Source organism: Phaenicophaeus curvirostris, chromosome 18 (genome assembly GCF_032191515.1).
Source record: "Phaenicophaeus curvirostris isolate KB17595 chromosome 18, BPBGC_Pcur_1.0, whole genome shotgun sequence".
Classification (NCBI taxonomy): domain Eukaryota; kingdom Metazoa; phylum Chordata; class Aves; order Cuculiformes; family Cuculidae; genus Phaenicophaeus; species Phaenicophaeus curvirostris.
Window position 1 is genome coordinate 6,368,970 of NC_091409.1, and position 15,875 is coordinate 6,384,844.

Consider the following 15,875-nt stretch of genomic DNA (forward strand, 5'->3'; position numbering starts at 1 on the left):
TTGATTTTGCCAAAGTTGTTCAACTCTTGTCTCACAGCCCCAAACTCTGAAAATAAACTTCCTTGTTCTCTTTCCTTCTTCATCTATTTCATGCTGAGTCACCAAGACTTTTCTAGGTGACTGTAAGGGCTGGCTATCTAAACATCTTTCTGTCAAATTCCCTAGCCATGTTCTGGAAAATACCTTCATCTGTATTTCACATGCAATAAAAGGTTCGTGTTGGCAGATGCAATGTCTCAGACAACACTGATAGCTGTGAGCACAAGTGGTCAATTATGAACAGCTCAGGTGGGTACTTGTATCTTCATGGAGAAGCTAGACAGAACTTTGATCTCCATGGATAAAGACAGAAGGAGATTTAATTTTTTTCTTTGTTCTTCCAAACAAAGACATTTAGGGTGATCACAAATAATCCTTTCCTTTTGCCTTTGTTTATTAATACGTAGAGCTAAAGAACAGACCTGCTCACACACAGAGACTCTGAAAAAGCAAAATTAGCCCAGTATTTTAATTATTTGGCCAACAGCAACTGAAGCCTGGCATATATCGCTTTATTCCTTTTCTTCTTGGGCAGAGCTTTGCTTCAGACAAAGGCTAAATAAAAGATCCTTCACCCAGGAACTGAGCTGTACAGCAAAATACTGATGGCTTAAATGAGCTGAGGAAAAGACCAAAGAATCTCTTAAGTTGAACTGACAGATGATAAAGCAAAAGCTCTTCAAAAATAGTACCCAAAAAAATCTAATGGAGTATGCCAATACTGGCTATAAACTGTGAGAGTCCTCGAGCGTGGTAGATAGTGGGAGTTTGCAGCAGAAAGCTTTCTGACTGGTGCTTTTCATGGTAAAGCTCTTGGTTGTGGCCAAGACCACATTTTCAGCAAGGAAAGAAATCCCTAGAGAAGGCACCCAGAAAACTCCCTGAGGTTTTTCCGGGTGTTTTTCCCAAGGTGGGGATGCATTCCCAAATGCCCAGCACTGAACACCATGCTGGGAAATGCCTACTGAGAAAAAGGAGAGAAAAACCCAGAAGACATTAAATTCCCTGTTCTAATCTTTTTGGGCTTTCGTTATTTATTCTCCCTTCATCCTGGTTAACCATCCTCCACCTGGGGATAAGAAGTGAGCTTGCTTCAGCCCCGTGTCTGCAGGTGTGGGCTCGTGCAAGTCCCTTGGTTCCCTGCTATCTTTTTCTGTTTCTTTACGCTTCTGCCTACTGCCATTAAGTGAGAAGCTGCCTTTTCTCACTCGCTTTACAACATCTCACACCTCTCTCTCTCCTTTTAGTATTGTATACTCTTCTAACCTCAGGAGGAGAGAGCTCTTAATGAATAATAAGAGAGAGGCCTAAATTTACACCTCCCATCCCCTGGGCATAGCTCGATGGTGGTGGGAAGAGCATCCTTCACCGACAGGCCCATGTTTCCTCCGAGGCACAGCCCTTCTTTCTCCAAACAAAAAGTTAATTTTCTTCTTCTCCAGGGAAATGTTTGCTTTTGTTATGTACTGCAAAAGCTGAGAAAACTGAGCAAAAGCGAGGGCTGGAAATGCTGTAGACGTGGGTCAGACATGGCACCGTGGGGCCCGTGGGCAGCAAGGCACAGATATTACACACATCTCCACGGTGCCACCACGGCAGCAGGACTGGGCTCCCTTTCTTTCTGAGGAGGCACTTGCTTCTTTTCTGAACTGCGAAAGATCCAACAGATTAGAACTCCACCCGCTCTTCTGTCTGTGATTCACCGTATCTCGCAGAAAGGCTTTTTTTATCCAGCAAGTGTGAGTGCAATCCTGCTTCATTTCATCTTTCAGATGCACTTGATTACTGGAAGTGCTTGATTCACATTTACTTCTGTCACCTGTTCCTCCAACTTTTTTCTTTAGCATACCAGGTCTCTGAGCTGTCTGAAAAGTAGGAAAAAAATAAACAGGGATGCACATGATTTATCCTGGAATGCACAGCAGCCAAAAACATATACACAGTCATGGCTAGTTTATGGAAGAGGACAGGAAAAGAAAAATGACACGTCCATACTAATAAAACTACTGGCACAAAATCACAGAGATTCATGGGTGACAAAGTATTTTCCATTTCTAAAAGTGAGCTTTGACCTGAAGTACAGAGAGCTTGATTTGTTTTAAGGGTGAAATGTTTCAGAACACATAAAACTAGTGCTCAACAAAGAAATTTTTGCAGTACTTGGTGTGTAGAGCTGTTGCACAAGATGAGAGCAGCAAACACCTTTCTTCCTTCCTCCAGATCTTCTGAGATTATGCAGTTATTTACACTGAAATAGGAGCTAAAAGTGATCAGGCTGTCAGCTTCATTCAAAACATCCACAACATCATTTTCCTCCTCTTTGATAGCATTTATGTATTTTCTTGGCTCTGTCTGACTTTGGTCACGTACAAAATAATTAGGGAAATTGGGATCAAGGAAGGCGTCAGCCCCGTTGCCTGGGTGCCACCTCATTACTTCATTCGGCATGTGATTTCTGATTGTCATTCCCTCACTGCTGTCAGCATTCACCAGGTGTGAGGATCCAAATTCAGTCAGTTTGAGGCGCTGGCAGCTTCCCAGCTCTTTTATGAGGATAACAGGGTAACGTCTGCACTGGTGCTGCCACTAAAAATACCTCCAGAAAGAGATATTTTACCTTCTTTCATCCATCCAATATTCCTCCCATTTCTGCAATTCTAAAAAACAATTGATGGACACAAAGGGAAGGCTTTGCGCGTCCCTGGGTGGACGTTGGCTAAGCCTATTAAAATGTGATCAGTTCCAGGTAGCATTTGCGCCATTGCTGAAGCTGCTTAGTGAAAGCAATTATAAAGCACTTAGAGAGGTTTAACCAATTAAAAGAATATCCTTCAGTCTCCCAGAGCTGGCTGGGTGGTGCCTCAGTAAGATGCTTTTCAGGGGCTGAAGTCAAACCATATTTTTTAACTGAATTTCTAAGGATTTTTAAATTATTATTTGCATTTCTTCAAGCAAAGCCAAGTATTAATGAAGTATCTGTGTTGCCTGAATTTAATTAATCTTTGCATTAATCATTCCCCTTCTCAACAAATGTTTCAAAGTGTTCGTTCATTTCTCCTCACCAATGTTCCAAGTTGGAGCTTTCCCTTTTCAGGAGGAGAATGTTGCTCTGAGATTTAGTGTAACCATCCCACAAACAGGAATAACAAATAGCAGATACTTGCCAGCGACGAAATGTGGAAGAGCACCAGTCTGAAAATCTTCTCCTTAAACAGTTCTGTTCCATAATTCTCATATTATAAGGAAATCAGGTTTGCCAATGAATTATTTGGTTTGCTAGAAAGAAGCTGAATTCATGGCTGTCTGCATCCCAAATAGAAAGTCTGAGCAACTCCAAGTGGAGTTCAGCAAAACCCTTGTGACATTAAGCATGAGTAGAAATGGAGTTTAACATCTGAAGTGTCACATTGAAGTCTGGAAGGATAAATTAGCTATATAGCAGTTGTATATATTTCCCAGAGATGTTTGTATGCAGAGATTTACTTTACAGCCTGCCAAGTGACATAAAGAGAGCAGTATCAGAGTGCTCTATAAACACCCTCTGAGGAGCAGAAAGGGACCTTGGCTGCACATCTCGGGACAGGGAGGCTCTTTTTTCTCCTCTCCCAAGTTGTGTCCCTTCGCTGGCACTGCAGCTCAGGCTGGCGAGGCATTTCTCCTGGGATTCAGGCTCTTGTGGCTGCATCTCTGAAGACAACTCTAGGGCTGGTCAAGCCCAGCATGCAGATTTTCCAGGTGTTAAACCCTGTCCATATGTGTGTTTAAGAAAGTAACTGATGTGTTTTTAAACATAAAGTCTGGCCAGGGCCTTAGTCACTGCAGAAGTATGCGGTAAATTCAGCCCCAGGGTCCGCCTGGAGGAACAAAGGACATGTGAAACTCAAAACTGGAGGGGAAAAAAGAAAAAGGCTGCAGAGGATGCCAGTTCAGATTATACCTTATCCTACAGAATAGGAAGAGCCTTGAACGTGGTTAGGAGAAGACGGGAGCCCTCATCTGCCCTTCAAAGGAGAAATTTTCTTTCCTCCTTCTTCCTTACCTTCCACACTCTCAGGCATCCCTGGGGGGAATGGCCCAACTGAAGTTTAAATGGAATCAAGGAACTACTTCTTTCATTTCCAAAAAAATAGTTACCTTCAAAGGAAACTGGAGAAGAGACCCCAGTTTGCAGTGGGTCAGCAGTTATGTGCTGCTTGTTGGAGCTTGTTCTTGGGCAAGCTTTGATCTTCATTTTCTGCCTTGCTCCTTATGGACCAAACTGGTGCCAGTGGATGATGTGATCACCAGCATGAATAGGGACAGGAATTCACATCCGTTTACAAATCTGTCAGCTGAAGCCATTGAAAATCAGGACTGGAGAACATAGTCTGTGTAAAATATGTTGGTTTTGCATGCCAAAACGTTTTTCTATTCACTCTGCTGTCTCGCCATCAGTAACAAAGAATAATTTGGGGGAGCATGGATCCTTTCAAGCAAAGATAGCATCTTCTACCCCATAGTCCAAAAATTATGCACAAAAAGAAATTATCCTCCCCAAGCAGGGAAAAAAGAAGGAAAATTATACAGAAAGATAAAAAGCAGATCTCTGACTGCTGGGAATGGAAATTAAGGAGTCAAATCTAATGTTTACACTGCTCAGTAACATGTGCAAGAGCACAGGGGGATTGTATCCAGCAAATGCAGTATGTTTTCAGTAGTGTCTAAAGAAACTGAGGGCTCCTCAGGCTCATTGCTATTCCCAATTTCTCCTTCTTTGCTCTCCTATCACTGGTACGTTGATGGTCCCCAGTCTCCGCTGGCTGATATCGACTTTTATGGAAATCTTTCTTCTGCAGCCTTGTGACCCAAATACCAGCATAAGCAGTTTTAATTTTACTAGGCTCATATCCACCCTTGCAGCTGCCATAATCCCTGGTTTGGGGCCCGCTGGTATAAATATTGCCTTCGACCTGTCAGGTAGTGCATCGTGATAATATAAATAGCACCTCGAGGTTTAACTAGGCAGTGCCAGCTACATCAGTACTTGGCCCCGCTTTGACCATCTCTCATATCAAACACGACAGTGACACTTTCTCCCCTTTGTGAGAGGTTTTCTTGCAAAGGCATTGACTAAGTAAGTGTATAAAACCCAGGAGTTTTGAATACACAAGGGCTCTTTCTCCAGAAATTAGCATTAATGCAAATCCTTGACATGAGTCCCATAACACTGTCATCCACATTAGTCTGTACCAGCTGGAGCCTGCGTTTCTTGGGCAGCACTGGAAACACACGACAGCTGATGAGCTGAAATGCAGAAAAGGCTGAGAGATGGAGTTCAGATGGGTCAGCACAGACACAAACACCTCCTGCCTTTGCTCAAAAATTACAGCCCCAGGTGTATGCATTTCAGCTCCCCTTGAAATGCAGAGAAAACAAATAAATAGGCCAAAATAATTGGAACAAAACTATGAAAGAAAAATGGATCTAAGCTCCTCTAGAGGCTTTAGCAACAGTGGAGGCAGTTGAAAGAGGGAGCAGCATCCCTTTTCTTCCTCTCCTGGAGAGAAAGGAGGAGAAGACAGAGGGATACCCTCGCTGAGGGCCACCCCGAAGTCACAGGGCTGTGACTCAGCACAAACCCGGAGGGGATGGAAGAGCTAAAGCTAGGAGGAAAACACCATCCAACTGCTTTGCACTGCAGCAGATCCCTGGGGTCCTGTGTGAGTCAGCAGTGGCAGCACATTACCCATCACCGTCCCAGTGCTCTGAGTCACGCTGAGCCTCAGATAGCTCCAGAGGAGGGACTGAGACTGAAAATCCATCCTGAGCGTGGCCAACAAGCACCCACTAGAGCCTTTTTTTAGGCTGATGCTAACTCACTGTGGGTTTTTTGAGATACTGGCCCCAGAGAAGGGCTGTCTGCCAGCCTCAGCCACAGGATACACGCAAGCTAAAATAAAAAAATCAGTGCGATCTAATATAATTTAACTTCCAGGGTTTCTTCCACATCTCGTTTAGTCTGAAAATCAAGACTGGCACAGTTTAAATCTTTTGCACAATGGAAAAGATGCCACTCAAAATTTATGTTTTCCTCTGCTAGACTTCCTGCACCATAAACAAACGAGGGCTCATCTCTTCGCTGCTTCTCCTTCCTCTCTCCCTTTCTTCCTTGGTATGCAGTTCAAACAGAGAATAGAGCCATTATAAGACAAAACAGAAAGCCGCAGGATGCAATAATTCAGGGTTTAACACACTTTTAAAGTGGAAGTTTGATTTAGAAGGGAAATGAAGATGCAGCTTAGTGGAAGGATCAGTCCTCAGCATCCCTAGCACACCAGGGTCAGCTTGCTCAGGTCCCTTCTCCTTGGCTCTGGGCTTGCAGATTTGGCACCTCATTCATGGGAAATATCAGAAGTTCATGGAGCAGCCCAACTCATATTAAAACTGCTTTGAATTAATTAGAAGTAAGGGATGGGTCTGATTTATTTTTGTTCAGAAAACAGGCAGTCTCCAGCCTCACAAACAGCATTCAACACAGTCACCTCCAGCACTCATAGAGTTGAATCCTTCCTAGGCTGTGCTCAGCCTCCCCAGGCTGACCTGCTCCATCTTAATCCACAAGAGAAACCCCAGTGTGAAGCCTCAGGATGATGGAGAACAGGCCCTAGGAGCCAGTAACAATAATAAAAAATCATTTTGTTATCCACTTTGCCTGTGATTTGTTTTACATTTCATCTGTTCCAATAACCCTGAGTCTGGGAAGGCACAAGTCAGCAGCAAAAGGCACCAGGTATGAGGCAGGAAAGGGCACTTTCACACTGTGTTAGATGAAAGTTATCGTGTTCCCATGTTTCAAATTCACCCCTCTGGAGGAGACTCAATAGGGCAGGATTGCCACCCTAAATCTGCTTGATCCCTTGTATGATAAAATTGAAACATATGGATTAAGGGTGACAAATACAGGTCAGGGTCTCCTAATCTGCCCAGAACTGCACATGATGCTACCCAGCTGGGATTTCATAATCAGACCATAAGTGTCACCAATGCACTTACCTATGTGTTTAATAGAGTTTTAATTGCAGAGTGATTGCATGTGATATTACGGAATTACCACAGATTACTTAATTGACTACTCTTTTGCTGAGGTTAAGCAGGTATTTCTCTCAATATGTGGTTTTGCTCCTATAGATCCCTGATTATGTGGCACAGCATTGTCTGTGCGACAGAAGCAGAGATCCTTTACCAGGAGAAAGCCACTTTTGTTTAATATGTTGGTAAATTTAACAGGCAGATGTGTGAGACACTTACAATTGGCTGTAGAACGAATCCAGATCCTGACATCCATAAAGAGTTGCACACAGGGGAAAGCAGCTGGGAAGTGGCATTGCATGGAGGGCTCTGCAAAAATTATGATGTACACAAATGAACTTGTGTTGGGAGCCATTTGGGAAGCTGCTTCCACAGCCTGAAAATCCAGCTAATCCTGTACAGGCACTGGGAAAGCAGATGGACTTGGAACTGTGATGTTGTCTCATTCCTGTTGGCCCAAGGCTGATGGATGAAGGGGGACAGCCTGGAGAGTATCGCTTCTCCTGTGGCCCTGGGAGGGATCTGCTGGGAGTCAGGGGTGGACTGCTCCGTGCAGGACAAACCAAAGGTCCATCCAACAGAGAAGTTAATTTCCAGAGGTGAAAGCAGGCCCCCAGGAGTGTGAGAGAGCAAGGCAGGCATCCAACACTCCCGCTGAGTTCCTGGTGGACCTCCACAGTTCTCCTGTGCCACACGTCATTTCCCCATCAAAGTTCCAGGACAGCTTCTCAGGACAGGATCAGAAGCAGGTCACATTCCTTCACTTGATGGGGTCTGAAGAGCTGCAGGCCACCTAGTGATGAATTTCATCTGCAATCGCAATGACCAACAATACCAACAACATCAGATTGAAATAATGAATTCGCTTGGACAAGAGAATAAAAACAGAGCCTGTAGCCATCTTTCCAAAACATGTCCCTTCAGCTTCCTAAAAATTTATTGAATAAATGGTTTTGGCAGCGTTTGTGGAATATGCTCTCATACATCATGCAGACTGATGCTAAAAGAATATAACCGTCACCATTGTTAGTTATGTGTTTAATAAAAGAGATATCACAGGGGGTTGAAGTTAAGGCTGTCAGTATGGAGCTGCACACCAGGAATCATTTGATTTCTGTACAAATTACGCAGTGGTTCTGTTAATGTTTCCTCAAGTCAAGTCTGGTTTGCTCATGATGGTAATTGGTGAACGATCTCTCCCTGTCCTTATCTCAACCCACAAGTCTCTTGTTAGGGAGGAAGTGATAGAGTGGCTTTGGGGGGCACCTGGTGTCCAGCCAGGGTCAGCCCACCCCAGAACTATGGCATGGTCCCTGTGGGATGACAGTGTCTGGGTTTGGGACATATCCACATAAATGTTTTCAATCCCAAGGCAGAAGGAAAAGCAGCCTTTGTCCACATGTGCCAAATCCACCTTGCACTGGTGGTTCATAGTGCTGTAAGAGAGCTTTCTGCTTCCTAGCCCTTTATAGGTCATGCAAAGGACAAGAGCGATGCGGCCCTTATTCTCTGTAGAGCAAATTTGGGATAAAAAATTAACATAATTATTTTATTTAGCCTTGATTTTCTTCTTGTCTTTTATTGTGTTATGTTTTAACCAAGGTTTCTTTATTTCCTGCTAGGATTCTGCCAGAAACCTGTCCTTTCATACAAAGGTTGAAATGCATGTTATAAAAGGAAACAAATCTTTTCCCTCGATTGCCTGATCTAGATTGACAAACGCGCTCTACCAACAGCACTTTTATCCCTCAGAGTTGTTGCATTTCGTTTTCCACTGTTTGATGTCCCTCAGCAGGAATCCGGGAAGGATAAAAACATATTGTGTTTCTCTGCTTGCCCTTTAATTACTCATTTTTATTATGGCAATGTCCAGACCCAAACATCTTGTAATCACTGTCTCAGGTATTGCTCAAATGTAGAGCAAAATGACGAGCCCTGCCAGCAGAAAGCAGCTCCTGTGGCTGTTTAATGATCCCCAGCACCGTGGGGACTGCGGCCAGTGGCTCCGCATAACAAACTAATGGGATTATAGTGTCCCTGGCTCCCTGTCTACCTGGATGAAAAACATACACTAACTGCCTCTGTGAGTACTTTAGACAAAATACCCAGTGCCACAAGGGCATGAAACACAAGGACAGATGTAAACACGGTTTCGTTTATGCCAGCATCTGAACTAGGCATCAGCGGTCTTTTATCTGTGTCGTACCTTCTTTTGTTTGTAATGTCACTGCCACCGTGCTTATTGCTTTTTTCTGTTATTTCTGTTATGCTTGTTTTTATAGACATTTGCAGGCTGGTTGTCCCTCAGGGTTATTAATTCCTTACACGATGGCAATAGAAGAACAAAGCAGGGCTTTAGGAAAACAGTTTACAGCGAGAAACGCTGCAGAGACAGGTCTCTCTTTCACTCCTGACAAAGAATTGCTCATGAAAAGTAATGAGCTTTTTTCTTCCCTTGCAGGTGCTGTGGTGATTGCCTTCGTGGTCTGTTGGCTCCCTTACCACATACGACGTCTCATGTTTTGCTATGTCCCCTCCAGTCACTGGACAGAGTGAGTCACGACTCAGGGGACAAGGTCCCCCCAAGCCAGGACGGGCTGCGGGGTCAGCTGGGGCTCATGGGGGACCAGCAGACTTGGGGGTGGAGGTGGGTGTCTGGGAGCAAAGGGATTCTCCACACAAGGGGTTAAAGACTCAACCTGCCATTTGTTGTTCCGTTCCTTTCTTTCAGAGTTCTTTCCCTGATTACTAGACAAATTATGAGTCCTAATTACATCATCTAAATCCCCCCAGATGCAGGTGAAGAACTTGAACTGGAATGCGTTATCAGCCCTTCTTTCTTCTGTGGCTGCGACCACAGACTAACCCCTGTTAGCAGTAATGGATATTCACCTCTGACAGTTCTTGGTGAAATGATGTTGGGACAGGAGGGTTTATGTATTTGAAGTGGATTGCTGTTCCCATGGTGGAGATATCCATCACTAGCCTTAAGATGGAGCAGCTCTTGTCCACACACAATTTAGCTCCACAAAGCCACATTTTCTTAGTGACAGGAGAGATTATCCAGGTGGGAAAATAACTCTGCTGCTTACCAAGTCTGGGGCAGGTTATTTACTGGGTTTTGCAGGGAGTGGATCAAAATAAAATACCAATAGTTGCCCCCGATTAGAAAATGTCCAGATTCTCAGAGAATTTAGGGGTAACGGCACACCTGCGCTGAGCATGTGCACAGTTTGCAGGTGTGCAAGGACACACAAACAGCTCTGAGCAACCTTTCTGCCACATCAGGACAGGTTCCTTGGCAAAGCAGCTACAGAACTGATGATTCGTTTTAAATTGACAATTAAATGCTAATGCTGTCTGGGATATGCACTCAGGCAGCCTGTGATACCACCAGACACACTCAGTGAAAAAATGTGTCTTTCCTGCCCTCATGTTCCATCCCTCTTCTCTCTGAGACCAGTTCTGTTTCCTGCAATGAACAGGGAAAGGAAAAAAAAATCTGCAATGCCAAAAAGCAGAGTAACTATGAGACATTAAAATTTCACAAATACCAAGCACAAAAAATAGTAATTTACAATCTAGCAGCCTACTGAATGGAATAGCACAGCCATCTGTAGTAAAAAACAAAATCTGAAATCGTGAAAACAGAGCTCTAGGCACACATTGGGACAAACTGTTGTTTCTCGTTTGCTTTCCTATATGAAAAGCTCTTAAAGCAGCAATCAATTATGTAACAACTGCATTTACTTTGAGCAAGGAGGGCATAGAAGTCTGTCTGCAGTTAGTGGCAATTTATGTGTTGTGGTTGCATTCATATATATAGTTTTTCCTTCTTTTAAAAGCCATGAGCGTTTTTAGTAAAATATTGGATTTACAAGCTGAGCTGTCATCAGGATGGTAGCTAATCAAGAGCTTGCAGCAGCTTAACGTGTTCATTTATAAACGCATGTGCCTGGCCCTGAAGAAGAGAAAATTTTGCTATATTAATTCTGCACAACTACATGGAGAAGCTGTACTTGTAAGAGCTGGATGGGCCATGCAGTACTTGGCAGTGCTGGGTGTGTGTGGAGGGATTGGTGATGTACTCCAGCGCACATCTATTTATCTTTCGCCAGACAGTGCTCAAAATAACAAAAAGGTCTGTAATTTCCACTGCAATGAATGATCCTGGGGAACATCTTCCTGAAAATGAGACCCATGTTGTTTATAAATGCTTTACCAGGTCAGAACTGTTGATCTCAGTTGTCCCAAAGAAAAATATTTCCAAGAGAGAAAAAAAAAAAAAAAGGATTTTCAACCAATTGTAGTTGAAAACATTATGTTGTGATGGTCATGATGCATTTCAAATGCATTCTGTCATCAGCTTGACTCCAGAATGGAGAATGCTATCCCAGATTACAGACAAATCCCAACCCAGTAACTCACTGAATGAGCTGATGCCACTCTCACTGCTAAGGGAAGGAAAGAGCTGCATCTGTTACTAGATCTTGGCTTTTCCACAGGCTATGTAGACCAGAACTGCAGCCAGAAAAGTCAAGCTAGTGCATTTGCATGACACAGAAACAAATTTCCATCTGGCTTCTCAGTTTCCAGAATGGTATTTTAGAAGACAATGAATGCGTGAGATAAATATCATGTCCAGACCCAAAGCACCAGTAAGTTTCTACCTGCTAGTCATTGGGGTAGGACCTTTGTGGAGGCATTTGACCTATGTTTGGGTGGTCCCAGTTGAAAACGTAGGTATTTTCCTGGTGTCTCATGCACCATTGGTAAGCTCATGTCCCCTGCTGAGAAAGGTTAGCTTATGTTTTTCTCACCCTTGTGACTTTGAATCATTTGATAGGAATGGTTGGACTCGATGATCCGGTGGGTCTCTTCCAACCTGGTTATTCTATGATTCTATGATTCTATGATTCTATGATTTCAGTTGTCCACGCTCTCCTTAGATTTTTATCTTTCATCTATCCTTGCAGTTTCCTTTTCAACTTCTACCACTACTTCTACATGCTGACAAATGTCCTCTTCTACGTCAGTTCGGCAATCAACCCTGTCCTCTACAACCTGGTGTCTGCAAACTTCCGACAGATCTTCCTCTCTACACTCACAATCCTGTGCCTGCCATGGAGGAAGAAGAAGAAACGACTAGCTTTCACCAGGAAATCCAACAGCATCTCCAGCAACCACACATTTTCCAGCCAGGTCACAAGGGAAACTACATACTGAAGCCAGAGGATGGGAAATGTATTTCATCGTGGAGTCAAAACTCAAGAGAGGCCTCTGTGACTTTCATGCATGGTCTCTAAATTCACGTAACACAAATGTGTTTAGCAAGGTCATTTTTGTTGGAAAAATAGGCTTTGTGCTGCCAGTAACTTTGAGGTTATTTTAAAGCATTGGCCTTGCCGCTTGTGAGTGATGTCTACACGTTTTGTAACTTCAGTCTGGCGTAAGTCCAGGTGCGGTGTTAACTGGGAAGCCAAAATATGTTAAACTTAGGCAAAACCATACCGCATTTCATCCTTTTCTCAGTGCAGAGACGCCGTGTTCACATGCAAGGGTTTGAGATCACATCTCTTGGTGACGCCAAGCAGAGTCTGATGAGGAGAAAGCAGTTTTGAACAGAAAGGGATGTTTTTGAAGAGTGGACATGCTCATCTATGAGATGTTCAATCAACAAGGAGTGAAAACTCACGGAGGCAGGTGGTTATATTAGAAATACATCTAAATGATGATTAATATGACCAAGGTGCTCGAGAGCCACTCTGGCTCCTTGAAATTAAATAACAACAGATGATGCCTTACCTAGATTGGGGTGGGTGTGGCCTGGGGAAGTGGGGGGTCATCTTTTCCTTTAGGGCACTTATAGTGCCTGGCACAGTGAACCCCTGTCTTGCTGGTATTGGTGCTGCAACGCCAACAAGTAACAAAGTCTCTGGCAAAGTCAAAAAATGCAGAAACTGTGCCCAGCTGGAGGGCTGAAAATGAGCAGAAATGGAAAATCTTACTGTTGCCATATAGCCAAATCCTACTTTTTACCAGGGAGAACAGTTGGCTGGCCTGTATTAAGAGGTGAGAAAATACCAAGCTCATGAGGGCTCCGGACTGAGATAAGAGCAACCTGCCCTAATTCTGTGGGACCTTCAGATTTTTCCCTTTCTTTTTCCAGTTTTAGTTGTTTCCTCACTGTTTTCACAAGGCTGATATCTCATAGGTATTATCAGTTGTAGACAGCAGGGCCTCTTTTCTTTTACTTCTTTTTGGTGCCAGACCTGTTGGCACATGGATTCACACAAGCAAATGTTCAGAGAGTGCAAATGAGGAACACAAGAAGGTCTAAACTGGGGAAGCTTAGCTCTAAAACAACCTTCTTTGAACAAGCCAGAAACAGAAACAAGACCTGAAAATTCTCTTTGACGTTTCTCAGCTGGCCAGGATAGGTAGCATGAGCTTTTCTCCCGTGTGGTTCCAGATCTAACAGCCCACTATGTAAGGCAGCAAATTGCTACAGAGCCTTTAGCACTAGAAATCACGGGCCTCTGTGACAAAATAAATATGCTGTCATATCACCAGATGGTGACCTGCATGAACCTGGATCCAAGCAATCATCCTGTGCAAGCTCTGCTTTGATTTTGCTGGTGGTGACCTTGTATCCCCTTTCACACCACATTTCACATCATTAGGAGAGCAGGGCTTGCCTCTTTATGATGCTAAACTAGAAGAGTGGCTTGGCTCAATTCAGCTTTCTGGGCTTCCCTGTCAGTTTTCAACTAATGAGCACCCTTGGTGTGTAAACAGAAGTCTCAGAGCTGGAGATGTGGATCTGGCCACAGTGAACTGTCATGAAATGATGGAGACCAGTTACTAGTCCACTGAGTACTGATGACTTCTGCTATAGATGTGGTATGTTGTGGCTTAATTCCTTTTGGGCTCAGGGCATAAAGCAAACACCTATGAGGCATTTGCTGTGAGTTGTGAGTGACAGCTGTCTACTTCTAAGGCATTTATAACCTGGTAGTTGTACAGAGCTAGCTACCATGGTAGACCTGGTTACCATTGACCATGACCTCCAACCACACCTACCAGAGATGAGAGATTATTTTAATGCCTAGTACAGAACCCTCCAAAAGAAAGGGCTCAAAATAGAAATCAGGGGGACCTTAGTGTCTTCTGATTCTGCCAAACTGCAAGCTCTGTCCTGTCATGCCTTCTTTTAATTCCTTGCCCTGGCTGTATTGGACAGAGGGCAGAGGTTATATTTGAGAAAGCACTTTCATTGCTCATGCACAGTTGACTCCTCTTTGGTAAGAAAAACAGGTAATAGCACACATAACAAAAAGGCAAAAAGGAGACTGGTCTCTTTGGAAAGAAATTTGTGAGGAACCAGCAAATGTTATCTGTGTGTGTGCTAGAAATGACTTGGGCAGGTTGGAAGAAGCAGGTCTAGAAGATCTCTTGAAGGCCTTGTGGGAAAATCCAGGTAGCATGGGCAAAGGAAGAGGAGTCTTAATGTCACACATTTAACATTAGCCTTACAGGCAAAACACTTTAAATGTTTCTGGAGGGGTCCCAAACTTTTTAACTACACTTCTAAATAGAGTCAACAGCTGGGAGGTGGTTTCTGCCTCCCCCCACACCGGACACTGTAACTGTGTGTTGCTTTGTCTCTTATTGGGATTTAACATCCTGAGTGTCTCAGATGCTTTTGAAATGTTAAACATTATTAATATACTTGTTCAACACCAACCTGCTAAAATGTGCTTGATTATCCTAGAAAACACTGTACAAAAATTGTTGTTTCACATAAAATGCTTCGCTTAGATTTTCATTACTGAGATGCACTGGCAGCTTACAGAATATTTGATCGCAGCTCAGAGAAACTGATATGTTTATTTTTGTCGTGACATGAAAATGGGAACAAGCTGGAGTAAAGATTAATTTATCATAAACTTTTCTGCAGTGTTTGTTGGATCACTTGAGTCCTGAAGAGCTGACATTTGAGGGATTTATCCAAGTGGTTTACTGGCTGCTACAGCTCTGTTCCTGCAGTTTAACATGGGAGCAGATCTGAGCCTATGGCCTTAATGTGAGATTGCAGATCAAAGCTACCTCTTCCACTGGCCAAATCTGACTATCTTGAGCTGAGAACTGTACGTGACAGTTGATTTCATCCTCTCTTCCCTCCTCACCTAGTTTTGCTATATTCAACCTAAAGGTTTAGTTCTCTGGAGCTCAAAGAAGTGAGGATAACTCACTGCAAGAGCCTATGGTTTTGTAAAGGAAAACATGATATTGTAGAGAAGAAAAAGGTACAGACTGCCCAGAATATACCAGAAAAACAGTTCTTCCTATGCCTTTTCACAATGATTGAAATACGAATCAAGTAGAAGTGGCTTTTGCCATTGGACAAACACATGCTCCCATCCTTTGCATTCCCGTCTTGTCTGAACTCTCCGCTGAGGCAGAGGGTGAGTGTTGGTGCAGCACGCTCTTAATCTACGCAGATTCCCTAGAAGTGTTTTGATCTGTTTGTTTCAACTGAAAATAAAATCTGTTGAGTCCACAGATGTGAAGTGCTGCCAGATGGATTCTGAGAAACTCCCATCTGAAGAGAGTCTATCAAGTGACCTCTTCAACTATTAGTTTGAAGTTTTTGTTTCCCTTCACAGTGTTTCTGTCAGAGCCATCCATTTGGCAGCGTGTGAAATCAGATTTCCAAAGTCATTATGCTGTTAGGAAATTTCCCCCAGACCGGACTTTCTCACTGA

General features: G+C 43.5%; 1 protein-coding gene across 1 annotated transcript in view; it reads left to right on the forward strand.

The window, feature by feature from the left end:
• The window catches only part of NTSR1 (neurotensin receptor 1), a 48,396-nt gene extending 35,264 nt beyond the window's left edge, over positions 1 to 13,132 (forward strand). The window contains exons 3-4 of the mRNA XM_069871685.1: positions 9,569 to 9,659; positions 12,084 to 13,132. Coding sequence (XP_069727786.1) covers positions 9,569 to 9,659; positions 12,084 to 12,333 — 341 coding nt within the window. The 3' untranslated portion in view covers positions 12,334 to 13,132. The remainder of the gene's footprint in view (positions 1 to 9,568; positions 9,660 to 12,083) is intronic.
• The last annotated feature ends 2,743 nt before the right edge of the window (positions 13,133 to 15,875 follow it).